The sequence below is a fragment of the Salvelinus alpinus genome, chromosome 2, assembly GCF_045679555.1.
Source record: "Salvelinus alpinus chromosome 2, SLU_Salpinus.1, whole genome shotgun sequence".
NCBI lineage: Eukaryota > Metazoa > Chordata > Actinopteri > Salmoniformes > Salmonidae > Salvelinus > Salvelinus alpinus.
In genome coordinates this window covers 126,866,468-126,891,003 of record NC_092087.1, presented here as the reverse complement: position 1 = coordinate 126,891,003, position 24,536 = coordinate 126,866,468, and the positions used below count along the sequence as shown (strand labels likewise).

Genomic DNA, 24,536 nt, shown 5'->3' with positions numbered 1-24,536 from the left:
TTTTCAACAATGTAGAAAATAGTACAAATAAAGAAAAACCCTTGAATGAGTAGGTGTGTCCAACCTTTTGACTGGTACTGTAGCTAAACTCACCCAGGCTGTACTGTACTTGGGCTGACCTGTTCATCATTGAAGCCTATGACAGAAAGTGAAAGATGAGACCGACTGCCCTTGCCTTTGTCTATGTTTGGGAACTTGGCTCTAGGCCATTACCACTTCTAACTGTAACTAGCTATCACCGGTGGCAACCAAACCTAGCAATTTCTCAGAGCACATTCCTGTCTGCCTGTGTTCAGGGCTATGGTGTGAGGTGGCAGCTGTGCTTGGCGTCACGTTAACATGCAACAGCAGCACTCTGTGGGCTATAGGTGCTTGGTGACAGACACGCACTTTCGCAGGATACACACTCACACACACTTGTACAGGAACACACGGTGGCACCAAACACCAAGTATGCAAATGAAGCATTGACGCTAATCTGCTATTGACTTAAGGCCAGGGTCATGTTCATTAGGCACCAATCAAAAGAAACCAGACAAACAGGGAGGGACTAACTGGTGCTTGTCCCATAAGAAGTTTTTGTTTTCAGTTGCAAAATGTATCCCGGTGTGTGTGTGTCCTAATAAAAATGACCCTGCTCGCATGTCATGACATCTTCAAGAGCTCCACTCTCAACACTGGCCCCAATGTAAAGAACTGGACAGATTCGTTTAGATTTCTTGAAGTACACAGAGAGAGGGGGTGGAGAGAGAGACTGGGAGTGTGGGAGCTCGTGATACACAAGTCATGTGATAGGAGCACTATGGTTGTCACCCTGGGTATGTCACTACACATTTGTGACTCATTACTGGGTTGTGTGACTGGGCTGGGACTTGGAATTAGTGTGTACACTGAGTGGACAAAAACATTAAGAACACCTGCTCTTTCCATGACACAGACTGACCAGTTGAAAGCTATGAACCATTATTGATGTCACTTGTTAAATGCACTTCAATCAGTGTAGATGAAGGGGAGGAGACCGGTCATACAATTATTTTAAAGCCTTGAGACAATTGAGACATGGATTGTGTATGTGTGTCATTCAGAGGGTGAATGGGCAAGACAACAGATTTTAACGGGGTATGGTAGTAGGTGCCAGGCGCACCGGTTTGTGCCAAGAACAGCAACGCTGCTGGGTTTTTCACCCACAACAGTTTCCGTGTGTATCAAGAATGGTCCACCGCCCAACTGTGGGAAGCATTGGAGTCAGCATGTGCCGGCATCCTTGTAGAGTCCATGCCCCGACGAATTGAGGCTGTTCTGAGGACAAAAGAGGCGGGGGGTGCAACTCAATATTAGGAAGGTATTCTTAATGTTTTGTACACTCAATGTATGTCATCATGAGCTGTCTCTTACAAGACTACTGTGACACTGTGTTTGAGTTCTCACTCACTTAGGATATTTGAGTGGCAGAGAGAGAGAGTGAGAGACTGAGAACTAACAATCTACAGTACTGTGCTCCGTGTGCTGGGAGTTACTGTGGAAGCCTTGGGCTGTGTTGTCACATCTGCCGTTCCCAGACTACTGTGAGATTGAGACTCCCTCTGGACTCAGTTAATCATTTATTACAAATGTTCCATATTGATCACGAAAACATACCCTTATGCTACCATCTAGTAGCTACTATAATGTTTTTCACTCGTTCTCTAACGATTTGGGTAAATGTTCAGTCAACATCTGAATGTGCAACAACACAAAAGTTCCCCCCTGTGAGGAAATCATTATCCTGGAGCTGTTGTTTCCCCGGGGGACTGAAGATGATGATACGCTGTGTTCCAGTATTGCCTGAAAATCCCTTCTATGTTGCTCGGTAATCTCCCTAAATGTATTTTGGCTGTGGAGGGGGAAAAACTATGATGACACAATTTATAGAAAACCCAACCCACATCACAGGTCGATCATTGACCTATTGTTATCCTATCCTAGATCTGTTGGCAAGACAACCAGGCTATTGTTATCCTATTGGTTTAGAATAGGTGTTGACTGTTATTCATGCTACCAGTCACATAGGTATGGGCCTAATAGATGTGTCAAAACCCTCATTGTCATCAACAGGGTAATCTCAGTGAGCAATCTGGGAAGCCCTTTGAGTTTTGGCTATTCTGGTTCTGGTAATCTGTCATCTCCACACTACATTATCTGTTATGGATGGTATTGATATTGATTGACTCATAATTGTTAAGATATGGATGAAGATATAGGATTAATATCACAAAGATATATACATAAATATAGGCAATCAAGTATGCAGATTATAGACCATGCGAATATTACTTCCGTAGGCCCGTGCATTTAGAATGAGACTCCCAATGAGACAATGTCAACAATGAGACTGATCTCTCTTTCTCCACTCTACCAAAACAACACCACCCTGACTCACTCCTTGACTGTCTCCCGATGGAAACTATAAAAGCATTCTCCACATTGACAGACTGTGCGGTTAGTGACTGTCTGCCACTAAAGCACGGCAGCACACTGTTAAAACCCCTCCATTAGTGAAAGCCTTGGATATTTCATTATGTGAAAGGGTGTGGGCCTGACCCGGTCCCATAGGAACATATGAGTTCTCCCATCCCCCAACTAGTCTCCGTACTATTCTGCTCCCATAGCCACAGACTTGATTGCCATTGACTCGACTGGTGTCAGATTTTCCTCCTGCTGCCGTTCCCGACGCTGACACCAAGGCCCTTTTTTCTAGTGATGTATAGCGACTCCAAGGTTTCAAGACATTGACTAGATCTATAATGGACACGTATGGCCAGGGAGAATACCGCTATAGGAATATTGCAATCTTGCCTTGACTTGCCTATGGAAATATACAATGACACAATTCAAAAAGCCTGAAGAGTGAGGACTAATTGAGCTCTGAGTGGGTCCAGAGGCCGATAACGATATCTAATGGAGACTTGAAGCTGGGGACAGGAAGGCATGATTATGGTTGTGGCTTTGAGCAGATAAGAAAGGTAGGCCTATGTACTGATATTGAATGTATTTTTAGTTAAGTTTAGTTTATTTGATCATTTAAAGGTACACCTACAAAATGATACACTTGATTTAAGAATCTTCGAGGGTAAACACAATAGTTGACGACTTATTTCCATTGTTGTCCTTTAGTAACATCTCATTTAGAGATGAGGGACTCAGGGTGGCTTTCAGAGATAGTTGTTGCATGGTGTTACTGTATGTAACACTTCATGATGGTCTTCCTGTGCACATGGCTTGGCAGTCAGTCCATTAATCATTGCACTAAATGTAAGATGTTTGCTTTGCTGGAAGGTCTATACAGGGCTTTGCTGGAAGGTCTATACAGCCTGCCCAGGAAATGCTTGGGCAGGCTGTCTAAGTCCAAACAGTGTAATATAATCATGAATAATGATGAGTGAGAAAGTTACAGGCACAAAGATCATACCCCCAAGACATACTAACCTTTCACCATTACCAATAACAGGGGAAGTTAGCATTTTGGGGGGGTGGGGTTATGATATTCATGCCTCTGTAACTTTCTCACTCATCATTATTCGTAATCGTGGTAGCATCCACATGAATGTAGAAGTGTTCAGAAAAATATTGTTTTCTTATTTACAGTAGAAGTGAGTCCAGAATGACACAATACGTGATTTACCATTCATTTCTTTTGGAAACAAAATCATCCGTAAGACACTAAGTGAATTTGTCCAAATACTAATAACAGAACTAGATGCATACATGTTTGATCTTGAATCCAAAATGCTGCAGTATAGAGTCACATTAAAGTTTCAGCTTCACTGACCAAAGAATTACATAGGGGAGTATATGTAACCGATGTGAAATGGCTAGCTAGGTAGCGGTGGTGCGCGCTAGCAGCCTTTCAGTCGGTTATGTCACTAGCTTTGAAACCTAGAATTAGTGGTTCCCCTTGCTCTGCAAGGGCCGCGGCTTTTGTGGAGCGATGGGTAACGATGCTTCGTGGGTGACTGTTGTTGATGTGTGCAGAAGGTCCCTGGTTCGCGCCCGGGTCGGGGCGAGGGGACGGATGTAAAGTTAAACTGTTACATATATATAGATAGAATTATAAGGCTAGCGATATCTCTTTCTTTCTTTCTCTCGCTCTTTCTCTAAAAATGTGTCACGACAGGTGCAACTTTCTAGGAATGACATGTTGCAGCCTACATCCCCACTAGCACTGCCAAGTAACAAGCCATTGTCTCAGTCACCTCAGTCTCAACTTAACCTGACACCATGCATTCATTCAAGCTCCTACCACGATGCTTCTATCCAATGACTGGCTGGCGTCCTACAGACGAGGTCACAGCCCCTGCAGAAAACCTATTGTTAACTCATTCAGTGTAGCGGCCCACAAGAACCCTTTAACTAATTGCATGTCAAATAAGAATGATGGTACTGATAGACAGACAAGTGTTTGGGTGACATTACTAAATTGCATAGAAGGGTTGCTAACACACAGGGTTGCTAATGTAACTGATTTATGCGGTCTCGTCCAGGATCTCATCAAACTAACATGGACAAAACACCTGCTGTTTTTCTAATGCATATTTGCTTGGACAGGCAGTGTTTTCCTTCAATAGATATTGTTATGTATGTGGTGGAAAAGGCAGGCTTCTCTCTCAGGACCTACTGGGCCCCAGTGATATGGATATTGTTTACGTAGTGCCGGTCAGCGACTATTACCCAAGAGTGGGGCTAGGCTAGCGCGCCAGGCTCCTATTCCCTCACATTGCTGGGTCTTGTTCATTAGGGCGTGCAAAGGAAAACGCTTAAACGCTTTGCAACAGAAAACAAGAATGAGCGTTTCTTATTGGCCGAAACCTGGTAGTCCCTCCCTGTTTCAGTCCGTTTCCTTTTGTTTGGTGTCTAATGAACGCTGCCCTGGGGAATGAGACTAGGGTTATGCCTCTGTTGTGACAAGACTTATCATATAGGGTTTCTTTCCAGCTCGACCCACTGACCCAGTCTTCATATAGACACAGTAGCATGCCCAATGCGCACATACAGTATATATTGTTTAGCCTATATCTGTAGAGTTCTGAGGAAAGTTAGATGGAAAAGTCCAGGCATTGGGTTTTCTGGTGTTGGGACCGCCGGAGTGTGATTGCGCTGCATTTGTGTGTGCTGTGGTGGGCTACTTTTGTGTTGTTTTTAATGGTTTAGCTGATGGGCTTTTACATGGAAAACGAAGCTTCAGCAAAAAGGGTGGTATTCAAATCCAGTGGTTTCCTTTCCCTATACATGTGTGGAAGGTTCTTTTCAGCAGGGCAATGTGTCCTTCCTTGTTGCAGATAGGAGTTCCTCTAGTCATTTGTCATTTGGCAAATATGTTTGTGTTAAAGTAGCTACTTCAGTTAGTTCCTGAATGGTTCAAAGTGCCTGTCGGTGTTGTTTGTCTTTTCAGTAGGACGTGTCTGAGTAGGTCAAATGGAACCACATTTGCGCAAGTTGAGAATGAAAGTGGAAGCTGTAGGATACTGAGAAATAGAGGTGATATGAGGGTTGTGAGGAATGGAAAGAAAGGGTCACAGCTGGTTTCACATCTCTTTAAGACGGAAGAAAGAAAGAAGAAATGCACGTTTTTGTCTTTGAAGAAGATTCCATCTCAAACATGCCATTAATCAATTTGACTCTCGTTTGCCCTCAGAACTCAGACAGGATGGCGTCACAGGAAGGGGGGGAGCCTCCTCCTAACGGCAGCCAATCAGACAGCCGGTTGAAGAGCAAGAAGCCGCCCAGTCTGGTCATAGCCATCCCTGCCCCAGAGGAAGAAGAGCGGGTTGAAGAGGGACCTGAAACGGTCAAGCAGGTACCCATTTGACCTGCTCTTTCCATGTTGACCCCTCTTTATGGAAACATGGTCTGTACTTGGAAAATGTCAGTTGATGCTCTGATGAAGGTCATTTCAATAGGAGAGGGAAGAATTGGCAAGCTAACTTTTACAGTTGGTAGTATAGTCGGGGAGTTTCAGCCCCCAACTGAAAACCTTTTTACTAAAGAGGAGAATGCTATCGCCCTTGCCTTCATACACAGTATGTAATGTGTCTATGGGCACTGGGCCAGCCATATCCCAACCAGCCTCCCAAACCTCCCCCACCCCCCCACCCCCACCCCAGTCCACTCATGCTAGTGTTGCACGGTCACTCACGACTAGCTACTCTATAGCAAAGCCGAGATATGCCCTGTTAACATTCCTGTCTTTACATGTCGGCCTTTATAAATAGGGCCAGGGTTTTTTCTGAACTGGACAAAATTACCCCCAAAATCCAGATTTTTTGTTTCCCCTATAAGACCCATAAATGGCCATTTGAAAGCTGTTCTGGTCTAATGTAGTTACATTAGCTAGATGTTGGGTACATGTATCCATTTTCCTGGTTAACTCACATCTATGTCTCTGTCTGGACTGGCCCCGGGGGACTCCTTCAGATTCAGGGGTTATTTTACCTGAAATGATGTGCTCCAATCACGCATGAAGCACTCCCTGCACCATTACCTTTCACAAGTCATCATTGTTAGGCGTCTGCCTGCAGAACGGATGTGTCGGAAAGGGATGAGGGAGGGTGTGTGTGTGGGGGACAGTGGGTGGGTGGGTAGGTGGGGGTGTGTGTGAGGGAGAGTGCACGTGTGAGAACACAAGTGTGTGTGCTCATTAATTTGTGTGCATGCGTGTGTGTGTGTGTGCATGCGTGTGTGTGTGGGTGTGTTTCCCCAACAAAGAGCCTCTGGTGGCAGGCTGGCTAGCTAAGCACGCCCCCTGCTGGCTGACACACAGGCAGCTCACATGGCTCTCACAATACTCCGTTAACTCCACAGTGACTCCACAAGTCGTTAGCCAAGTCGCCGTTAAAGACACGAATGGGCTTTGAAAGAACATGCCATACAAAATGAAATAACATTACAATGGAAAAATATTACGCTTTAGTATGATCTGGTGTTTTCCTAGTATCACTTCTATGTTTTGTAAAAAAATGTATATTTGTGCATTTTGCTGCAGTCTCAGAAAAAGAAAACTCCGTACTTTGCCATTCTTACACTTCTGTTCTGGAATAAGGTGATTGATCTGAGCTAAACCGGATAGTTGTAATCACTACAGGCAATGGAACGCTGTTGACTGAATCATAACAAAAGAATCATGCACTTAACACGCATTTCTGTCCAAATGTTCCATTGATGACAATGGACGATTTACACGATCTTCAAATTATTCACACACCGCAAGGGACGATTTACACGATCTTCAAATTATTCACACACCGCAAGGGACGATTTACACGATCTTCAAATTATTCACACACCGCAAGGGACGATTTACACGATCTTCAAATTATTCACACACCGCAAGGGACGATTTACACGATCTTCAAATTATTCACACACCGCAAGGGACGATTTACACGATCTTCAAATTATTCACACACCACAAGGGACGATTTACACGATCTTCAAATTATTCACACACCACAAGGGACGATTTACACGATCTTCAAATTATTCACACACTGCAAGGGACGATTTATCCCAGTTGTATACCTGTGATGGCGTAAATCCCATTTATATTCAGCCAGTCCATTTCAAGTGCCCTTTACTTTCATGGCCTGCGGTATACTGGCTCTCTGAGGTAGGATTATGCTCAGTAGGCCTACCTGTATACTGACTCTCTGCTCTTTCCCCTGTCCCTCTGTCCAGCCCCTGCGTTCGTCCCTGAAGAAAAGCGAGAGCCTGCAGCAGGCCAGTCCTCTGTCTGACAGTGGTACTGATGGTGGTGGTGGAGGAGGTCACAATGTTGGGGACAGGAGGGCAGCCTTCCACAGACAGAACTCCCTGTCTCAGAGCATACGCAAGTAAGTGGGGGTGGGGGTGGAGAGAGAGAGAAGTGGGAAGAAATAAAGGGAGGAAGATACTAACGGAGGGCAGAAGAAAAAGCTGAAAGGGTGTATAGGAGGATTTCAGGGGCAGTGGGTGAGAAAGGAGGAAGAGGGAAAAGGGCAAAAAGAAAGGGGAGGTACTGTATGAGAAGGGGATGGGGGGGTGGAAAGAGGCTGTAGATTAAAAGATGGCGGCAGAGAGAGAAATGGAAGGGAGAGCGAGAGAAAAGACAGTGGGAGAATCACACTTGCATACTCTTCGCATCCTCTCCTCCTTCTCAAACCCCATTGGAGAAGAAGGTCAGAGGGGAGGGACCTCTGGCTTTCTCATCCAATGGATTTTGAGAATTGGGGGGGTCATATAACAGGGGATTTCCTTTTATGACTGTTTGTAATGTTGGACATAATCAAGTTGTATTCTCTCTTATTATTCTCTCCTCTTCCCCCTTCCCGCTCTTCCAATACCCTGTCTCTCCCTCCCCCTCCTGCCAGGGGTACAGCCCAAGCTACAGCCCAGGCAGCAGGTTGGTTCGGGGTGGGTGAGGACTGTGAGACCAAGCAGCAGCTATGGCAGAAGAAGAGCCTGCGCCACTGCAGCCAGCGCTACGGCAAGCTCAAGGCCCAGTACAGAGAGCCAGAGCTCCCCATCAGCATGGACCAGGGCCTGGACTCACCCGCCGCAAACAAGATGCCCAAGGTAGGCTCCTAGCCCCTAGGTCTGACAGAACTGGGTCGGTACAGTGCATTCGGGAAGTATTCAGACCCCTTGACTTGTTCCACATTTTGTTACGTTACAGCCTTATCCTAAAACAGATTCAATTTAGGTTTTTAGACCTTTTTGCAAATGTATTAAATATCACATTTTACATAACTATTCAGACCCTTTACTCAGTTATTTTGTTGACCCACCTTTGGCAGCGATTACAGCCTCGAGTCTTCTTGGGTATGACGCTACAAGCTTGGCACACCTGTATTTGGGGAGTTTCTCCCATTCTTCTCTGCAGATCCTCTCAAGTGCTGTCAGGTTGGATGGGGAGCGTCGCTGCACGGACATTCAGAGACTTGTCCCGAAGCCACTCCAGCGTTGTCTTGGCTGTGTGCTTAGGGTCGTTGTCCTGTTGGAAGGTGAACCTTTGCCCCAGTCTGAGGTCCTGAGCGCTCTGGAGCAGGTTTTCATCAAGGATCTCTCTCTACTTTGCTCCGTTCATCTTTCCCTCGATCCTGACAAGTCTCCCAGCCCCTGCCTCTGAAAAACATCCCCACAGCATGATGCTGCCACCACCATACTTCACCGTAGGGATGGTGCCAGGTTTCCTCCAGATGTGACGCTTGGCATTCAGGCCAAGAGTTCAATCTTGGTTTCATCAGACCAAATAATCTTGAGTCTTTAGGTGCCTTTGGGCAAACTTCAATCGGGCTCTCATGTGCCTTTTACTGAGGAGTGGCTTTCGTCTGGCCACTCTACCATAAAGGCCTGATTGGTGGAGAGCTGCACAGATAGTTGTCCTTCTGGAAGGTTCTTCCATCCCCACAGAGGAACTCTGGAGCGCTGTCAGAGTGACCATCAGGTTCTTGGTCACCTCCCTGAACAAGGCCCTTCTCTTTGGCCGGGCGGCCAGCTCTAGGAAGAGTCTTCGGGGTTCCAAACTTGGAGGCCACTGTGTTCTTCGGGACCGTCAATATTGCAGAAATGTTGTGGTACCCTTCCCCAGATCTGTGCCTCAACACAATCCCGTCTCGGAGCTCTACAGACAATTCCTTCGACCTCATGGCTTGGTTTTTGCTCTGGCATGCATTGTCAACTGTGTGACCTTAAATAGACAGGTGCGTGCCTTTCCAAATCATGTCCAATCAATTGAATTTACCACAGGTGGACTCCAATCAGTTGTAGAAGCATCTCAAGGATGAATAATGGAAACAGGATGCACCTGAGCTCAATATCGAAATCTCATAGCAAAGGGCCGGAATACTTATGTGAATAAGTTATTTCTGTTTTTAACTTTTAATAGTTTAGCAAAAAATTCTAAAAACCTTTTTTGACTTTGTCATTATGGGGTATTGTGTGTAGATTGATTGAGGGAAAACTTTAATTTAATCCATTTTAGAAGAAGGCAATAACGAAAAAGTCAAGTGGTCTGAATGCTTTCTGAATGCACTGTATTAGCAGTGCCCAGGGAGTGAGGGATAGGAGCTGTTTGTAGACGGGGCCACTGTATTAGCAGTGCCCAGGGAGTGAGGGATAGGGGCTGTTTGTAGACGGGGCCACTGTATTAGCAGTGCCCAGGGAGTGAGGGATAGGGGCTGTTTGTAGACGGGGCCACTGTATTTGTTGCACAATCAAATCAACTTGACCTAACAAGACGCTATCGTCACTTTTCTCGGTGTCCGACATCCGATTAGTCTCCGCTTGTGGACTCAGAATGGAGAGATCGCAGAGAGGAGGTGGAGGAAGGGTGGCGGTAGTGCCACTCAAGGGGAAGTGAAGTGCACCCTCTGCCTGCCCTAAATAATGCAGAGCGGGGCATCGTGTTGACAGAAGGCAGGCTTACATCTGAGCCCCAACCAGACGTGGTGTTTCTGTTAGTCCCCACACACTCCGCTCTCCTCCACCGACTCCAACACACCCGCTCACTCCTGGGTGCTTATTCGTCTCCACGAGTCTCTCTCTCTCTCTCTCCTTCTGTCTGTCACTCTCTGCACCCTTATTTCTGTCTGTCCCTCTCTCTCTCTCCCAATCTCTCTCTTTTTTTGTTCATCTTTCTCCTTTGCGCTCTGTCAACACCTATGAAGACTCGGGTAAGACTTCTTAACGAGCGTCTACACTCACGCTGACTGACACCTCTATACACACACACACACAGACGCAAACACACACGCACACACAGAACACTCCTAGTAGATGGATTAAAGGTGTGTGAATGTCACTGTGCCATCAGTAACGCTTTCATGTGGCGCCGTCAGTGTAATTCTGTGTCAGCTCTTGTAGAGTGCAATGTTTTCATGATTTCGTTTCCTCCAGCTAGTTTAAATGTCCCGTCCTTGAGGATTTCAGCATTACAATGTAGCTTTTTTGTGTGATGAAGCTAACGATGTGACAGTTCATTCGTTTGTTTATTTCTGTTTCATACCATGTCTGTCTGCCTCTCTTTCGCCCCCCCCCCCCCTCCCAGATTGTGGACCCCCTAGCTCGGGGGCGAGCGTTCCGTTACCCGGACGAGACGGACCGACCTCCACGTACCCCCCACACGGGACCCGTCACCCCGGGGTTTACCTCCCTGTCCTCCTTCACCTCCCAGCGCTCCGGGGGCTACGCCCGTCTGCCCCAACGCAAGAGGGAGTCTGTCGCCCGCATGAGTATACGAGCAGCATCCAACCTGCTCCGGGTGAGCGGGCGCTGGGGGGGAACGTTAGGTGAAGTGTGCGTGCCGGGGTGGGTGAGGATGGGGTTTCCTCTCCAACCTGATCCTCCCTGGGGAGCGTTACAGGAAACTAGACTACCTTTGAGTGTACATTCCAAAGTATGTGTGTTGCTATTGAGCGAAATACATATGAATGTTTGATGGTTTTGTGTATCTACGTTCCTGACATAAATACCAATTTTTTTTATCGCTTAAAAGACTGCTATGTTGATCTGTGTATGTTGTACTCTACTTCACAGTCATATTTGAGTTGTCTCTCCCCACATGCTAGTCGTTGATGTTGTCCCACTAACGTCCTGGTTGTGTGTGTGGTTCAGGGTCGTTCAGGTCTCGTGGGCTCCCAGACCGGTCGTAGTTTCCCCCGGCGGAGCTTCGCCCGGCCCAGCTGGCAGGAGGAGGACACCGTGGACTCGGCAGACACTCACGGGTCCGTCTTCTTCAGCAAGGTAGTGATACTCTGTCTACCTTTCTCCCTGTGTCCTTCTCTTGCTTTCTCTGTCTCTCTTTTGGTTTTCTCTCTCCCTCTGCTTTCGCTGCCTCCGTCTGCGTGTTCTCATTTGTATTAGTTCTGTCTCTTCTATATGTCTCTGTCTCTTCTATATGTCTCTGTCTCTTCTATATGTCTCTGTCTCTTCTATATGTCTCTGTCTCTTCTATATGTCTCTGTCTCTTCTATATGTCTCTTCTATATGTCTCTTCTATATGTCTCTGTCTCGTCTATATGTCTCTGTCTCTTCTATATGTCTCTGTCTCTTCTATATGTCTCTTCTATATGTCTCTGTCTCGTCTATATGTCTCTGTCTCTTCTATATGTCTCTGTCTCTTCTATATGTCTCTTCTATATGTCTCTGTCTCTTCTATATGTCTCTGTCTCGTCTATGTGTCTCTGTCTCTTCTATATGTCTCTGTCTCTTCTATATGTCTCTGTCTCTTCTATATGTCTCTGTCTCTTCTATATGTCTCTGTCTCTTCTATATGTCTCTGTCTCTTCTATATGTCTCTGTCCCTTCTATATGTCTCTGTCTTTTCTATATGTCTCTGCCTCTTCTATATGTCTCTGTCTCTTCTATATGTCTCTGTCTCTTCTATATGTCTCTGCCTCTTCTATATGTCTCTGTCTCTTCTATATGTCTCTGTCTCTTCTATATGTCTCTTCTATATGTCTCTGTCTTTTCTATATGTCTCTGTCTCTTCTATATGTCTCTTCTATATGTCTCTGTCTTTTCTATATGTCTCTGCCTCTTCTATATGTCTCTGTCTCTTCTATATGTCTCTGTCTCTTCTATATGTCTCTGTCTCGTCTATATGTCTCTGTCTCGTCTATATGTCTCTGTCTCTTCTATATGTCTCTGTCTCTTCTATATGTCTCTGTCTCTTCTATATGTCTCTGTCTCTTCTATATGTCTCTTCTATATGTCTCTGTCTTTTCTATATGTCTCTGTCTCTTCTATATGTCTCTGTCTCGTCTATATGTCTCTGTCTCGTCTATATGTCTCTGTCTCGTCTATATGTCTCTGTCTCGTCTATATGTCTCTGTCTCTTCTATATGTCTCTGTCTCTTCTATATGTCTCTTCTATATGTCTCTGTCTTTTCTATATGTCTCTGTCTTTTCTCCTCTCTCTTCTATATGTCTCTGTCTCTTCTATATGTCTCTGTCTCTTCTATATGTCTCTCCTATATGTCTCTGTTTCTTCTATATGTCTCTGTCTCTTCTATATGTCTCTGTCTTTTCTCTTCTATATGTCTCTGTCTTTTCTCCTCTCTCCTCTATATGTCTCTGTCTCTTCTATATGTCTCTGTCTCTTCTATATGTCTCTGTCTTTCTCCTCTCTCTTCTATATGTCTCTCTGTTTCTTCTATATGTCTCTGTCTCTTCTATATGTCTCTGTCTCTTCTATATGTCTCTGTCTTTTCTCCTCTCTCTTCTATATGTCTCTGTCTCTTCTATATGTCTCGGTCTTTCTCCTCTATATGTCTCTGTCTTTTCTCCTCTCTCTCTCTCTTATATATGTCTCTTCTATATTTCTCTTCTATATGTCTCTCTGTCTCTTCTATATGTCTCTTCTATATGCCTCTCTCTGTCTCTTCTATATGTCTCTTCTATATGTCTCCCTCTGTCTCTTCTATATGTCTCTGTCTGTCTCTTCTATATGTCTCTGCCTGTCTCTTCTATATGTCTTTGTCTGTCTCTTCTATATGTCTCCCTCTGTCTCTTCTATATGTCTCTCTCTGTCTCTTCTATATGTCTCTCTGTCTCTTCTATATGTCTCTGTCTGTCTCTTCTATATGTCTCTGTCTGTCTCTTCTATATGTCTCTCTCTGTCTCTTCTATATATCTCTCTCTGTCTCTTCTATATGTCTCTGTCTGTCTCTTCTATATGTCTCTGTCTGTCTCTTCTACATGTCTCTGTCTGTCTCTTCTACATGTCTCTGTCTGTCTTTTCTACATGTCTCTCGCTTCTATATGTCTCTCCTATATGTCTCTTCTATATGTCTCTCTCTGTCTCTTCTATATGTCTCTGTCTGTCTCTTCTATATGTCTCTCTCAGTCTCTTCTATATGTCTCTGTCTGTCTCTTCTATATGTCTCTGTCTGTCTCTTCTACATGTCTGTCTGTCTCTTCTACATGTCTCTCTCTGTCTCTTCTATATGTCTCTGTCTGTCTCTTCTATATGTCTCTGTCTGTCTCTTCTATATGTCTCTCTCTGTCTCTTCTATATGCCTCGCTCTGTCTCTTCTATATGTCTCTGTCTGTCTCTTCTATATGTCTCTTCTATATGTCTCTTCTATATGTCTCTTCTATATGTCTCTGTCTGTCTCTTCTGTATATATCTCTCTGTCTCTTCTATATGTCTCGGTCTGTCTCTTCTATATGTCTCTTCTATATGTCTCTGTCTGTCTCTTATATATGTCTCTCTCTGTCTCTTCTATATATCTCTCTCTGTCTCTTCTATATGTCTCTCTCTGTCTCTTCTATATGTCTCTCTCTGTCTCTTCTATATGTCTCTCTCTGTCTCTTCTATATGTCTCCCCCTGTCTCTTCTATATGTCTCTCTGTCTCTTCTATATGTCTCTGTCTGTCTCTTCTATATGTCTCTGTCTGTCTCTTCTATATGTCTCTGTCTGTCTCTTCTATATGTCTCTTCTATATGTCTCTTCTATATGTCTCTGTCTTTCTCTTCTATATGTATCTCTCTGTCTCTTCTATATGTCTCTGTCTGTCTCTTCTATATGTATATTCTATATGTCTCTTCTATGTCTCTTCTATGTGTCTCTCTCTCTTCTATATGTCTGTCTGTCTCTTCTATATGTCTCTCTCTATCTCTTCTATATGTCTCTGTCTGTGCTGTGTGTTCCAGGTGAAAGCAGTCAGTCTCAGTTTAGCCACTGTGCTAGATCACACAGATGAGATAATTAACACAATGTCAAGTGGCTATTTTGGGTCCCCTCCTCTCTACTCCAGCAGTCTGTATGTGTTACCAGATTAATCACAGTCTGATGGACCGGACCGGCTGCTGGATGTACCGTTGGCGTGAGAGAGATGGAGGGGTGTAGTCTGGAGAGATGTATGGGCTGGTGAGGGCTATGTGGGACGAGGGTTGGCCAGATCCTGTGCTGTTGGTGTGAGACGTGTGTGATGGAGTATGTAGTGATTTATATGGACTGGTAGAGGGGGACGATGGTGTGTAGGGGAGGATAGCAGACGGAATGATTAGTGCAGAATGGTGGATGGCATTTTCTACGTTAAGACAGTTGAGAAGAGAGTGGTTTTCTGTGGGCCTCTCAATAACATTCTCCCCTCGTCAACTCTCTCTCTCTCTCTCTCTCTCTCTCTCTCTCTCTCTCTCTCTCTCTCTCTCTCTCTCTCTCTCTCTCTCTCTCTCTCTCTCTCTCTCTCTCTCTCTCTCTCTCTCTCTCTCTCTCTCTCTCTCTCTCTCTCTCTCTCTCTCTCTCTCTCTCTCTCTCTCTCTCTCTCTCTCTCTCTCTCTCTCTCTCTCTCTCTCTCTCTCTCTCTCTCTCTCTCTCTCTCTCCTCTCTCTCTCTCTCTCTCTCTCTCTCTCTCTCTCTCTCTCTCTCTCTCTCTCTCTCTCTCTCTCTCTCTCTCTCTCTCAGGTGGATGCCCATGAGGAGTTGTACTCCATGGCTGATGATGTGTTCGAGTCGCCCCCTATGTCGGCTTCCTACGGAGACCACCATGAGCCCTACCAGAGCCTGTAAGTAGCCTCCATTAGAGGGATGGGGAGAGTGATTCAAAGACGTAGATTGATGAAGTCTCGTTGGCTTCTACAGTATTTGACTTTAAGTTTGTCTTTCTCTACTCCACTCTTTCAACCCTTCCCTTCACCTCATGTTTCTGTCTCTGTGCGTCTCGCTCTCTCCTCCTGTCTGTCTCTCTCCCTGTGTCTCTGTGTGTGTGTGTGTGTGTGTGTGTCCCCCCCCCAGTAGGGACGTGTCTAAAACCCCCACCATGCATATTGAGAAGGCCGGGTCCCAGCAGCGGGGGCGTCGTATCGCCTCCCAGGTCAGGCACTTTGCCTTTGACAAGCCCAAGCGGCAGTACGGCATGGGCGTGGTGGGAAACTGGCTCAACCGTCAGTACCGCCGCAGCATCAGCAGCCAGGTGCAGAAACAGCTGGACCACTTCAGCAGCCACAGGTGAGGAGGGCAGGGAAACGCGCATATGAATACGTACAGTACTTTCACACACACACAATCCACACCTAGTACTTCACACTTAGTGGGCATTCATTCATCTCTGAGAACCACATACGTGATTTCCGCTATGCGGTGATATCGTTTTTCAAATGATCCAATTCGAATAAGTAAAACGAACCTGCCGTGTCGTCTCCCTCAGACCGTACTTCACCTACTGGATCACCTTTGTCCACGTGGTCATCACCATCCTGGCCTGTGCTACCTATGGCTTTGCCCCTGTGGGGTTCGCCCAACACTCCACCTCTGAACTGGTGAGGAGACCCATAGGGCCTAGGCAACTGGACCCCCTAATTAGGATCCAAAATGGCTTCTGTAATCCAGTGGTTTCTGTGGTGGCTTCTGGCATAACTCTTTTGATCCACAATGGCTACCTTTAGTGATCTATTGCGCTGTTTCTCCTGACTGTGTTTTCTTGGTCTCCCTCCACAGGTGTTGAAGAACAAAGGCATCTATGAGAGCGTCAAGTTCATCCAGCAGGAGAACTTCTGGATCGGCCCCGGCTCTGTGAGTCACTGCCCTTCTATCACACATGTCATACATACTGAATGTCTTTTCACTCTTACATGTGGGGTCATAGGGAAAGGCTTATAGGTGCTCATACCGTAGGCTTATGCTATATTAACACACACACACACACACACACACACACACACACACACACACACACACACACACACACCTGAACCACAGCACGTGCTGTAATCTCCTCACTATGTACCCATATCTGAATCTGATGGGCTACGTCTGCTGTGGTGTTGGTAGGTGCCAGGTGGGAGACGCACTTAGGCTTCAACAGGACACGCTAAAGAAGTTCTGGACTGACTCACTGGTACTTATTAACTAGTTATTTACTCACTTACTGCAGTGTACTTACTAGTGTGCCTTCTGACTGTACTAGTGTGCCTTCTGACTGTACTAGTGTGCCTTCTGACTGTACTAGTGTGCCTTCTGACTGTACTAGTGTGCCTTCTGACTGTACTAGTGTGCCTTCTGACTGTACTAGTGTGCCTTCTGACTGTACTAGTGTGCCTTTTGACTGTACTAGTGTGCCTTCTGACTGTACTAGTGTGCCTTCTGACTGTACTAGTGTGCCTTTTGACTGTACTAGTGTGCCTTCTGACTGTACTAGTGTGCCTTCTGACTGTACTAGTGTGCCTTCTGACTGTACTAATGTGCCTTCTGACTGTACTAGTGTGCCTTTTGACTGTACTAGTGTGCCTTCTGACTGTACTAGTGTGCCTTCTGACTGTACTAGTGTGCCTTCTGACTGTACTAATGTGCCTTCTGACTGTACTAGTGTGCCTTCTGACTGTACTAGTGTGCCTTCTGACTGTACTAGTGTGCCTTCTGACTGTACTAGTGTGCCTTCTGACTGTGCTAGTGTGCCTTTTGACTGTGCTAGTTTGCCTTTTGACTGTACTAGTGTGCCTTTTGACTGTACTAGTTTGCCTTTTGACTGTACTAGTTTGCCTTTTGACTGCACTAGTTTGCCTTTTGACTGTACTAGTTTGCCTTTTGACTGTACTAGTGTGCCTTTTGACTGTACTAGTTTGCCTTTTGACTGTACTAGTGAGCCTTCTGACTTTACGAGTGTGCCTTTTAACTGTATTAAAGTACTTTCTGACTGTACTAAAGTACTTTCTGACTGTACAAAAGTACTTTCTGACTGTTCCAAGAGACTTTCTGACTCATTCACACTTACTGACTTCATTTTGCCTTGAGAAACTTCACACTTGTCAGGTTCATATCCACTTCGACAGCGATACAGAATGTTCATTTCAGAGAATGTGGTGGGCTGACAGCCAGTAACCCACATTACAGTTTATGTTCTATGTGGGGTGTCAGGTGAAAAAGTGGGTGTTTTCTGATCAAGTAAGACGATGGCTCCACCACGTCATCCCACATAGGCCACAGTATGAAGAGTGTAAAGTGTCCCACATGACTAGTCTAGTGGGTGGCTATAGCTCAAATATCTGTAGCTGTGGTTTTGGTGGAAAACTATCTTTGTCTGTTTTGTACTGTGATGCACTAGGTGCTACCTTTTTGTATGGTTGACTATCAAAATAGGATCTCTTGACTACTTACAATACAGGAAAGAGGTCTAACAACCAGCTAAAACAGAGGCTAGGCCAGTAAACCTAACTCTTTTTTTGGCCCTGGTTCTCAGTTAGATTAACTGCTGGGGTTGCCAGGTTAACTGTGCTGGGGTTGCCAGGTTAGGTTAACTGTGCTGGGGTTGCCAGGTTAGGTTAACTGTGCTGGGGATGCCAGGTTAGGTTAACTGTGCTGCGGTTGCCAGGTTAACTGTGCTGGGGTTGCCAGGTTAACTGTGCTGGGGTTGCCAGGTTAGGTTAACTCTGCTGGGGTTGCCAGGTTAGGTGAACTATTTTTGGTTGCTATGTCAATTATGTGTCTGGTTGCCAGATTAACAGTGTATTCCTGTATTCTATCCCCTCTCCCAGGAGGACCTAATCCACCTTGGAGCCAAGTTCTCCCCGTGTATCCGCAAGGACAGCCAGATAGTCAGTCTCATCCAGAAAGCCAAGGACCAGGAGAGAGAGTCAGGCTGCTGTGTACAGAACGACAACTCAGGCTGTGTCCAGACCCTCAGCAACGACTGCTCGGTACGCAAACACACACATAGGCAGTAGGCTCACATGCATATGTATTATTGTAGACCCACACACATACACACAAACCACTATTGTACTCCCACTTACGTTCCCTCGCACTCTCTCTCTCTCTCTCTCTCTCTCTCTCTGTTTTACGCTCACACACACTCTCTCTCTCTCTGTGTTACGCTCACACACACTCTCTCCTGCCACCTAGAGATGAATGATTGTAAACTTGATCAACTTGTGTCTGGCTGTGTTTATTCTGGTCTGTGTGAAGGAGTCATTGGCCACCTTCATGAAATGGAGGGATGAAGATGTGGACATTCGGAGGTCGTCAGGCTCTGTGTGTCACCAGGACCCCAGGTACCGTCTTTGATACTGTTCTACTATAACGACTACAGTGGTAACACACACACACACACACACACACACACACACACACACACACACACACACACACACACACACACACACACACACACACACACACACACACACACACACACTGTCCTGACCGGACATGGTAAAACTAACTCGAGAGTATCATAAAGTGTCTTCCTGCTATCTTATTTCCTGATGCATGCTGGGAACAGGACCTGTGAAGAGCCCGCCTCCGCAGAGCCTCACATCTGGCCCGATGACATCACACATTGGCCGGTGAGTGACAGGAGGATCAGCCAATGTTATGCTCCGTCTGACAGCCCTGCTAGTATGTATTGCGTGAACAGACATCGTCATGCATTCCATTTCTACAGAATGTTGCACCCCACTGTACAGTGTAAGCCCCCGGTATTGAAATAAAGCAGTGGATGAGAGGTGACAGAACCATCATAACCTCAGGTCTTGGATCAGTGGAAACCAACACTAGCTTCTTCTCACCCTCCCTCCATCTGATCCCAGATCTGTACCTCCCCCCGCAAGACGAACCTGACAGGCTACAGACACATGGACTGTAACCTCAAGGGACGACCCTGCTGCATAGGAACTAAGGGCCGGTGTGAGATCACTACGAGAGAGTACTGCTCCTTCATGCACGGTTACTTCCACGAGGAGGCCACCCTTTGCTCCCAGGTAGGTGGGTGTGTGTCCGTCTGTCTGTCCTGTGGTGGGCGTTGTCTACAGGGTTTGTTTCATGACAGCCAGCTCCCCATCTGATCCGGTGGTCTCTCTTCGTTAACAGATCCACTGTCTGGATGAGGTGTGTGGCCTCCTGCCCTTCCTCAACCCTGACGTCCCTGACCAGGTCTACAGGCTGTGGCTCTCCTTGTTCCTGCACGCAGGGTAATCATACACTGTATTTCTATGGTACTTTTCTATACATGACATTGTTTTTAGCCTAAAGTGCTTGACAGTTAAGAGTATGTCGACCTCGGGTCATCTGACTGTAGTCACATCGGTACTTAGTGCAAATCCAAACACCATAGGTGGAGTCATGGGTTTTTGTCGACCAATTGACCTGAACAGGAAAGTCTCTGTAATACTCTGTTAAAGGTCCAATGCAGCCTTTTAATCTCAATATCAAATCATTTCCGGGTAACAATTCATTAACTTACTGTGATTAAAAAATATAAAATAAGGAAATGGTCAAAAATAGCTTCTTAGCAAAGAGCAATTTCTCAAGCAATAATTTAGCTAAAACTATCTGGTAGGGGTCTGGGGAGGGGAAAACTTAAAATGTGCTTTTTTTGGCAGAGGGTTTTGGAACTCTCTTTCTTATTGGTCTATTAACAATTAACAAATGTACTGCCTGCAAAACTCCATCCCACCAAAACAGCAGTTCTTACACTAAAAGGGCATTATCGTCATTTTCACAATTTCACAGTATTATTCCAACCTCAGTGTGGAAATATATATATAAAACACAGGTAAATCACGTTTTTGACTGCACTGGGCCTTTAATACTTTGTGTAACCCTAGTTGTAGCCTACTACACGGCTCTGATTGTTCCTTGTCAGTTTACATGGTCAGTGTATGGTCAGGGATATCCCATTGTATCCCACCGTACCTAAGTATGGCCTTAACAGGAAATACTGCATCGAGAGGATTCCCTCCACATGATTCAGATATGGGTACGTAGTGAGGAGATTACAGCACGTGCTGGGCTTTGTTTGTGTGTGTGTGTGTTAATATAGCATAAGCCTACGGTATGTGCGCCTATAAGCCTATTTCCATGCGTTGTCCTCTGACTGGCCTCTTCCCTTTCCCTATGAAGCCTCCTCCACTGCCTGGTGTCCGTAGTGTTCCAGATGACTATCCTGAGAGACCTGGAGAAGCTGGCTGGCTGGGTCCGCATCTCCATCATCTACGTCCTCTCTGGCATCACCGGCAACCTGGCCAGCGCCCTCTTCCTCCCCTACAGAGCCGAGGTACACACACACACACACACAGGCTCACACACAGGAGCGCACGTACACACACCTGCTCAGCTAACACAACCGCCACTGCTAATCTTCATTGAGCTGGTCAGGTGTTTTCTAGGAAAGCTGGCGAGAGAGAGAGAGAGCGTTAACATCTCAGCTAGGCCCGGGCAGCCACTGAGCTTAGCACGGTTACTGGAGGAGCTTTGGATAGGGAGATTACTGGACTGGACGTGACCCCGTCTGGAGGGTAAACGATCAGGACTTAACTGCCTCTGCCCTGTCTCCGTATCACCTGAAGCTGGAACAGAACCATTACACGTGGCTTGAGAAAGCCATCGAGATCCTCTATTCGTTTGTATGCTCAAAGCATTGGTAGAAATGCCATTGACAAAAACGTATTGCAATTGTGCGAACTGGCTGAATTGCTAGGGTTGGCACAGTCAACGAGACATTCTGACAGCCTGAGAAGAAGAGCCTTGGCTGCAGCAGCCAGATGTGGTGTGCCAGGGTCCCCCTAGTGGTGAAAAGGAGTATCAATTCACTCCATGTAAACTGTAAAGCTCCATGCATCCAACACATTTGCATTCCTTTGCCCAACACACACAACTGGGTCTCATGTTCATGTTTAATCACAAATGAGTGTTAACCCAGTCAGTTGACCCATTCTTTCTGTCTCAGACCATGTCTTGAGTCTCTCAAGTGTGGTCGCACACACAAACACACTCTTACACGTTTTGTCATTCACTGACATTCCCATTGTAGCCCTATCTTCACCTACTGAGGAAATGTCCAGCTCTCTGTGTTCCTCTCCCTGACCGGGACACGCTGGTGCTTGTTGTGTTATCTGCACATGATCTAATCCAACCAAGCCCTTTTCTTCTGCAGTGTGTGATGTGCTAATGGTAAATTAGTCCAATCCCCTTGAGGTGACGCAGCTGGCTTAATTGTGCCTGCGTGTTAAGGAGAGAGCGAGAGAGGCAGGGACATTCAGTCCAGGTTGCGGAGTCAGCAGCAGGGTAAATGTGAAGGGCACAGGAAGTGATGTCAGAGCGTCTTTGGACAGGAGACCCTGTTCCCTTGTCATCTCCTCTTATAGCTTCACCATTGGGCTATTGCTGTCCATTTGGCATAGGAAGAGTGGACAAGTTACGTAAATGTTTTTCCCTTGTTCTATTTCTTCTGGTGTTCAGACTCCTTTCTGTATGACCAGACTGTAATAGCCCGTCCATGCCAAACTTCATCGATTTACAATTGGATTCACTCGCAGTCCCGGTATGTTAGGTTGCAGAAATGAAGAGTGCAATTGTCACTGGAAAGAAGAGGGCGCGCTACAGTTTTGTGCTCGAGGACAAGGCTCAGTGTGGTGGACAGGAAGCATTGTCTGTGACGTGGGCGTTGCCAAGTGGGAGAAGAGAGCTGCCGTGGATGACCTAATTGGCGCAAACCAACCTCTCCCAATTGGCCTCTGTAAAACACACTCTCTTGCTCGCTACAGATTACCGAAGGATATTGTGTGGGTTAACAAAGGTCCCTGCTACACTAGTCCAGATTCCTGCTCTGTTCAATTGTTGAAAAAAAGAAATGGTCTGGTCTTCCAGTGCTTCTACATACAGATTATGGATCAGAGTTTAGTACTGCCGAGGAGTACCTATTTCTGGAAGAATCAATTTTTTTCATTTCCCCAGATTACCAACTCTAAATCTGCAGGTATGTGGCTGCAGCTGTGCGTCTCTGGCGCTAGGTACGTCTGTCACTCTCCTAGTGTGAAGTTACTGTGAGGTAGCGCTCTGAAATGTCACCGCTGCTGCACCAGCAGGACGCAGCCTTTCACACAACAGGAATAGCTCCAGAGACGTGAGGCGACGCACGGCTCCTCATCTCAAGCCACTTAGGGCCCCGTTTGAGTTAAAGGGGATTATCCCATTGGTGGAGTAAACAAGACCTCGAAGCGGTGGCCGAACCAGTCTCTATCCGCTGTGGTTGAACCAGTCTCTATCCACTATGGTTGAACCAGTCTCTATCCACTGTGGTTGAACCAGTCTCTATCCACTGTGGTTGAACCAGTCTCTATCCACTGTGGTTGAACCAGTCTCTATCCACTGTGGTTGAACCAGTCTCTATCCACTGTGGTTGAACCAGTCTCTATCCACTGTGGTTGAACCAGTCTCTATCCACTGTGGTTGAACCAGTCTCTATCCACTGTGGTTGAACCAGTCTCTATCCACTGTGGTTGAACCAGTCTCTATCCACTGTGGTTGAACCAGTCTCTATCCACTGTGGTTGAACCAGTCTCTATCCACTGTGGTTGAACCAGTCTCTATCCACTGTGGTTGAACAAGTCTCTATCCACTGTGGTTGAACCAGTCTCTATCCACTGTGGTTGAACCAGTCTCTATCCACTGTGGTTGAACCAGTCTCTATCCACTGTGGTTGAACCAGTCTCTATCCACTGTGGTTGAACCAGTCTCTATCCACTGTGGTTGAACCAGTCTCTATCCACTGTGGTTGAACCAGTCTCTATCCACTATGGTTGAACCAGTCTCTATCCACTGTGGTTGAACCAGTCTCTATCCACTGTGGTTGAACCAGTCTCTATCCACTGTGGTTGAACCAGTCTCTATCCACTATGGTTGAACCAGTCTCTATCCACTGTGGTTGAACCAGTCTCTATCCACTGTGGTTGAACCAGTCTCTATCCACTGTGGTTGAACCAGTCTCTATCCACTATGGTTGAACCAGTCTCTATCCACTGTGGTTGAACCAGTCTATATCCACTGTGGTTGAACCAGTCTCTATCCACTGTGGTTGAACCAGTCTCTATCCACTATGGTTGAACCAGTCTCTATCCACTGTGGTTGAACCAGTCTCTATCCACTGTGGTTGAACCAGTCTCTATCCACTGTGGTTGAATCAGTCTCTATCCACTGTGGTTAAACCAGTCTCTATCCACTGTGGTTGAACCAGTCTCTATCCACTGTGGTTGAACCAGTCTCTATCCACTGTGGTTGAACCAGTCTCTATCCACTGTGGTTGAACCAGTCTCTATCCACTGTGGTTGAACCAGTCTCTATCCACTGTGGTTGAACCAGTATTTATCCACTGTGGTTGAACCAGTCTTTATCCACTGTGGTTGAACCAGTCTCTATCCACTGTGGTTGAACCAGTCTCTATCCACTATGGTTGAACCAGTCTCTATCCGCTGTGGTTGAACCAGTCTCTATCCACTATGGTTGAACCAGTCTCTATCCGCTGTGGTTGAACCAGTCTCTATCCACTGTGGTTGAACCAGTCTCTATCCACTGTGGTTGAACCAGTCTCTATCCACTGTGGTTGAACCAGTCTCTATCCACTGTGGTTGAACCAGTCTCTATCCACTGTGGTTAAACGCATCACAAATTAGGATTAGTTTCAGGTCTTCACGATGTTGGAAACTAAATGTTTGTGTTATACCCCTAAAAGGGAGAAATATATAAATAAATAAATCACATGTGGCTACGGCTTCAAGTCACTTGTAATGAGTCTTTTCTTATAAAATC

The 24,536-nt window shown here is 46.0% G+C and overlaps 1 protein-coding gene across 5 annotated transcripts in view; it reads left to right on the top strand.

Annotated features, from left to right (window-relative positions):
* LOC139568682 (inactive rhomboid protein 2-like) overlaps positions 1-24,536 on the top strand; it is a 39,392-nt gene that overhangs the window by 11,001 nt on the left and 3,855 nt on the right. For 3 of the 5 annotated variants that reach the window (XM_071390682.1, XM_071390681.1, XM_071390680.1), the window contains 15 exons: positions 5,672-5,833; positions 7,711-7,865; positions 8,382-8,586; positions 11,060-11,272; positions 11,626-11,754; positions 15,423-15,523; positions 15,753-15,965; positions 16,165-16,276; positions 16,455-16,529; positions 18,488-18,649; positions 18,918-19,003; positions 19,234-19,297; positions 19,541-19,711; positions 19,821-19,921; positions 20,853-21,006. In XM_071390682.1, coding sequence (XP_071246783.1) covers positions 5,684-5,833; positions 7,711-7,865; positions 8,382-8,586; positions 11,060-11,272; positions 11,626-11,754; positions 15,423-15,523; positions 15,753-15,965; positions 16,165-16,276; positions 16,455-16,529; positions 18,488-18,649; positions 18,918-19,003; positions 19,234-19,297; positions 19,541-19,711; positions 19,821-19,921; positions 20,853-21,006 — 2,091 coding nt within the window. In that variant the 5' untranslated portion in view covers positions 5,672-5,683. Of the gene's footprint in view, positions 1-2,724; positions 3,003-5,671; positions 5,834-7,710; positions 7,866-8,381; positions 8,587-11,059; positions 11,273-11,625; positions 11,755-15,422; positions 15,524-15,752; positions 15,966-16,164; positions 16,277-16,454; positions 16,530-18,487; positions 18,650-18,917; positions 19,004-19,233; positions 19,298-19,540; positions 19,712-19,820; positions 19,922-20,852; positions 21,007-24,536 lie in introns of those variants that run through there. The other 2 variants (XM_071390683.1, XM_071390684.1) reach the window with 2 other exon arrangements.